This window comes from Nelumbo nucifera, chromosome 2 (genome assembly GCF_055504915.1).
Source record: "Nelumbo nucifera cultivar China Antique chromosome 2, China Antique-T2T, whole genome shotgun sequence".
NCBI classification, from domain to species: Eukaryota; Viridiplantae; Streptophyta; class Magnoliopsida; order Proteales; family Nelumbonaceae; genus Nelumbo; species Nelumbo nucifera.
The window spans coordinates 11,173,696-11,177,323 of record NC_142650.1 but is presented as its reverse complement, the minus strand read 5'-3'; the positions used below and the strand labels follow the sequence as shown (position 1 = coordinate 11,177,323).

At 38.5% G+C, this 3,628-nt stretch overlaps 1 protein-coding gene across 1 annotated transcript; it reads right to left on the bottom strand.

The window, feature by feature from the left end:
* Positions 1-425: 425 nt before the first annotated feature.
* On the bottom strand, positions 426-1,976 carry LOC104597298 (uncharacterized). Its single transcript, XM_010258762.2, has one exon. It carries the CDS (start codon positions 1,372-1,374, stop codon positions 562-564), a length of 813 nt encoding a protein of 270 aa, XP_010257064.1. The 5' UTR covers positions 1,375-1,976; the 3' UTR covers positions 426-561.
* Positions 1,977-3,628: the final 1,652 nt, after the last annotated feature.

The following is a 3,628-nucleotide window of genomic DNA, read 5'->3' as shown; positions in this document are numbered from 1 at the left end:
AATTGTTGTCTTTAGAATGAAATTTCATTGTTTGGCCATGACCAATTAATTTGACACAGAATGGAACCGTTTGATTTGATTCTTTTCTGGTGGGTAATTAGGAGAATTTCTATTCACCTTAAGATCTGCATTATCATGATCCTGTAAACTACTTGATTTCTGAATTATATTTTTTTTAAGCTTTCTACAGACTTTACTTCTTTATTTCTTTGACGGACTCTATTAGGACCCATTCAATTGTTAGTTTGGATTAATTTAACTTTAGGACACGTGGTAAGTTACGAAGCCAAGACCCTGCTCCTGTAAGGCTGTAATCCATACCCTACCCAAGCGTTTTGTCTACACTCTACACTTTCGTGATGGCTGGTAAGAGAGGAGATGCCCAAGTTTGTTTTTGTACATAATTACCCTTGGCCCTTGCCGGACTAGGAGGAAGGATGTAATTGTCTAAACTCTAAAGTTGATATCTTACAAAATTACAAATTATTGAAATTGAAAAACACAAAACAGAAAAGCAACAAAGAAGAAAAAGAAAGCAAAGGCAGAAAATAAAATTAATATTTAGATGTAACAGAACCGCATTGATGGCGACGCCGGCGAAAATCCTTCTACGGCGTCGCGTTCCTCTTCTTTCGGTGGTGAAGGTGGCGGTGGCAGGTTGAGATCGAAGCAGAGGGAGCTGATAAGCTTCTCTTTCCTCTTTTTTCCGGGAAGGTTGTCTTTGGAAGAACTGCCACTAGAGGAGGCTGACTTTGCCTCCCAATGGCATCTCTTGTGACCTCCAAGGGCCTGACCAGACGAAAACCTCTTGTTGCAGATCGAACACTCGTGCTTCTTCACTCGAGGAACACGATGACGATTAACGTCTCCACTGCACCGATCGAACACTTGGAACGTACCTTCCTCTTCCCCAGCTATTCCACCACCACCATCATCTTCATCTTCTTCTTCTTCTTCGTTTTCGTCGTTGTAGTCGATTTCGTCGTTGCCGAACTCATTGTAAGCGGGTGTGTTTTGCTCTTCGACTAGGGCGACTCGAGTATTTTTTACCTTCACATGGCCGGCACGGTGACCGCCGAGAGCTTGATGGGATGAAAAGGTCTTCCCACAGCTCTCGCACCGATGTTGATGGCGGTCTTTGATGGTCATGGAGGTGGTGCTGGTAGCTGTGGAGGCGCTAGAGGAAAGCATGAGAAGGAAATGAGCGGTGTCATGATCCTCCGATAACGATGAGGAGTAGGAGGAGGGAATGGTGGCAGCAGCGGCGGTGGAAGTGGTGATAGTGGAGTTACTCTGGCTGGTGGCCTCTCTCCCTCGCTTACCTTTAAGAGACCAAGTTAAGAGGAAACAAGGCTTTTCGTTGATGTGGGGCATCGGAAAAATATACCCAGAACCCAGAACAAAGAGTAGGAGCTTTTGAGGTTGCTGGGGATTTTCTCTGTTATTGTTATTTTCGGAACAGAGAGCAAGAGCTCTGTACTCAAAGACGATGAGAGAAGCAGAGGAGAGTGTTCATAACATCATATGGAAGTCATGATAGCAGAGAAGACATGCGCTGATGCGCCTCACTCTTATCACCTGAGACATACAGTCAAGTCATCCGCGGGCACTCACATACACAGTGACACCCTTTTGGCTCCGCCTTCTCTGCTGCTGCTGCTGCTACTGCTGGTAGTACCCCCGGCCGCAGGAACAATAGTATTCATTCATTCTTTGAAACGCTCAGACTCAGAGTCTCAGACCAACACAAACACACGCAAATTGAAAATTATAACAGCAAGCATAAAAGGGTTTTAATGGAACAGAGCAGAGCTTTGGATTAAACGTAAACAAGGACAAACAACACTGACATTCAGCCTATAAAGGAGGACATACTTTATTTCTTTACCTTTTCTCGATTTTTATAATTTTGCTGACAATGGATTTATAATTACTCTTCCCATGTAAGGCTGAAGTTTGAATACAAGTGATCATTGCCAAATGCCATACATTTTAGATTGGCTTGGGTGCTCTTCATGTTTATATTTTTATATTGCACATCCAAGAGGCATAGGTGCAATGCACATTTCTCTCTTTCTATGAGTCAACTTTCAATCAAGTAACAATTTGCCACGTGTCAAAAGAAGCACTTTACCCTACCATCTTTCTTTGAGGTAAAACCACAAAAGAACTCTAGAGAACTCAAGGTTGATTGTTTGGGCAAAATCATCCGGTACCCTGATTCAAGAATGCAGTTGACAAGAAAACTTGAGAATTCGTTTGTCTACTTGGGTCCCCTCGAAATGGTTTTAACTTTCGGGTTTTAGAGATACCAATTTGATCGAACTAAATTCAAGTTAAATAATAAATCTTGTATTTAGGGGTGGTCGCAAGCCGAGCTTCTCACGAGTTATTTAAACTTGGTTCAAGAAAATTTCAGTTCGGTGTGGTTTAAATCAAGCTTTGAATCGAGGTCGAGCCTAATATATAGCCTCTTTTGCTAATCAAGCCGAGCTTGAGTCTAATGAAACTCGACTTGTGAGGCTCGCAAATCTAGTATAATAAATAAATATTTTTTTTATTAAATACATACATACATACATATACATATAAATATAAATATATATAATAAATAATTTTATTTTATATATAATATTTTTATTTTTTATGTATAATAGTAAATAATTTTTGTATGTAAAATAAAAATATTTTTATATGTATATATATTTTTTAATATGGCTTGCAGTCGAGCTCGAGTAGGATTAAGCTTGAACTTGTGAGCTTTGAACTGAGCCAAGCTAGAATAGCCAAGTATTTGGCTCGGCACGACTCGACTCAAATCCACCCCTACTTGCATTGATGCATTCTTAAATTAGGGTTTCCAATCCATGGGCTCGGGCCTCCAACTAGGTGATTTACCGTTGTAAGGAAGTACGACCAAACTTCTTAATCTTTAGATTCTTAATGACCTAATTATCAAACTTTGTAAAGGACTCCAAACAATTATCAATAGTTTGTTTTAGGGCTGCAAATACCAAACAGTATCTATTTGCTCAAGCCTAAACTCGAATCCCATTCAAAGAAATCAATCCAATGTCCATCCAGTTATAATTTGATGAATATGGATCTCATATCCAATCCCACAATATAAACTTTCACATTTATGCTTATATTTATATGAGATTAATATGTATTACATTTGGATTCAATGTTGCATGTTTGAAAGTCATAGACTCAAGTCTCATAAAAGTTATTCTCCCAGTTTGGAAGGAGTATAAATACAAATATAGAGTGCAAAACATTGCATTTTGTATGTATTTATACTGTACATATTTATATTTTTTATTAAAAATCAGTTTGGAAAGAGTACAAATACAAATATATAAATATGTACAGTACAAATACATACAAAATACAAGATTTTACACTCTACATATATGTATGTATATGTATATGTACTTCTTCCAAACTGAATCTAAGCACTCTAAATTCCCTCAAAAAAAGATATACGCATTCAATGATTCAACACCCTAAAACTCCTACTTTAGCTTTGGATAATGATAGAAAATGGACTCTGGGTCTTCAAATTCTTGCTAAAGGCATCCCCGTTAGAGCATTAAATAGATCAAATGGTGTTCCCCATTATAAG

What these genes read in the sequence shown, in the direction of transcription:
- LOC104597298 (XM_010258762.2), bottom strand. Translation starts at nt 1,374, where the DNA reads ATGCCCCACATCAACGAAAAGCCTTGTTTCCTCTTAACTTGGTCTCTT.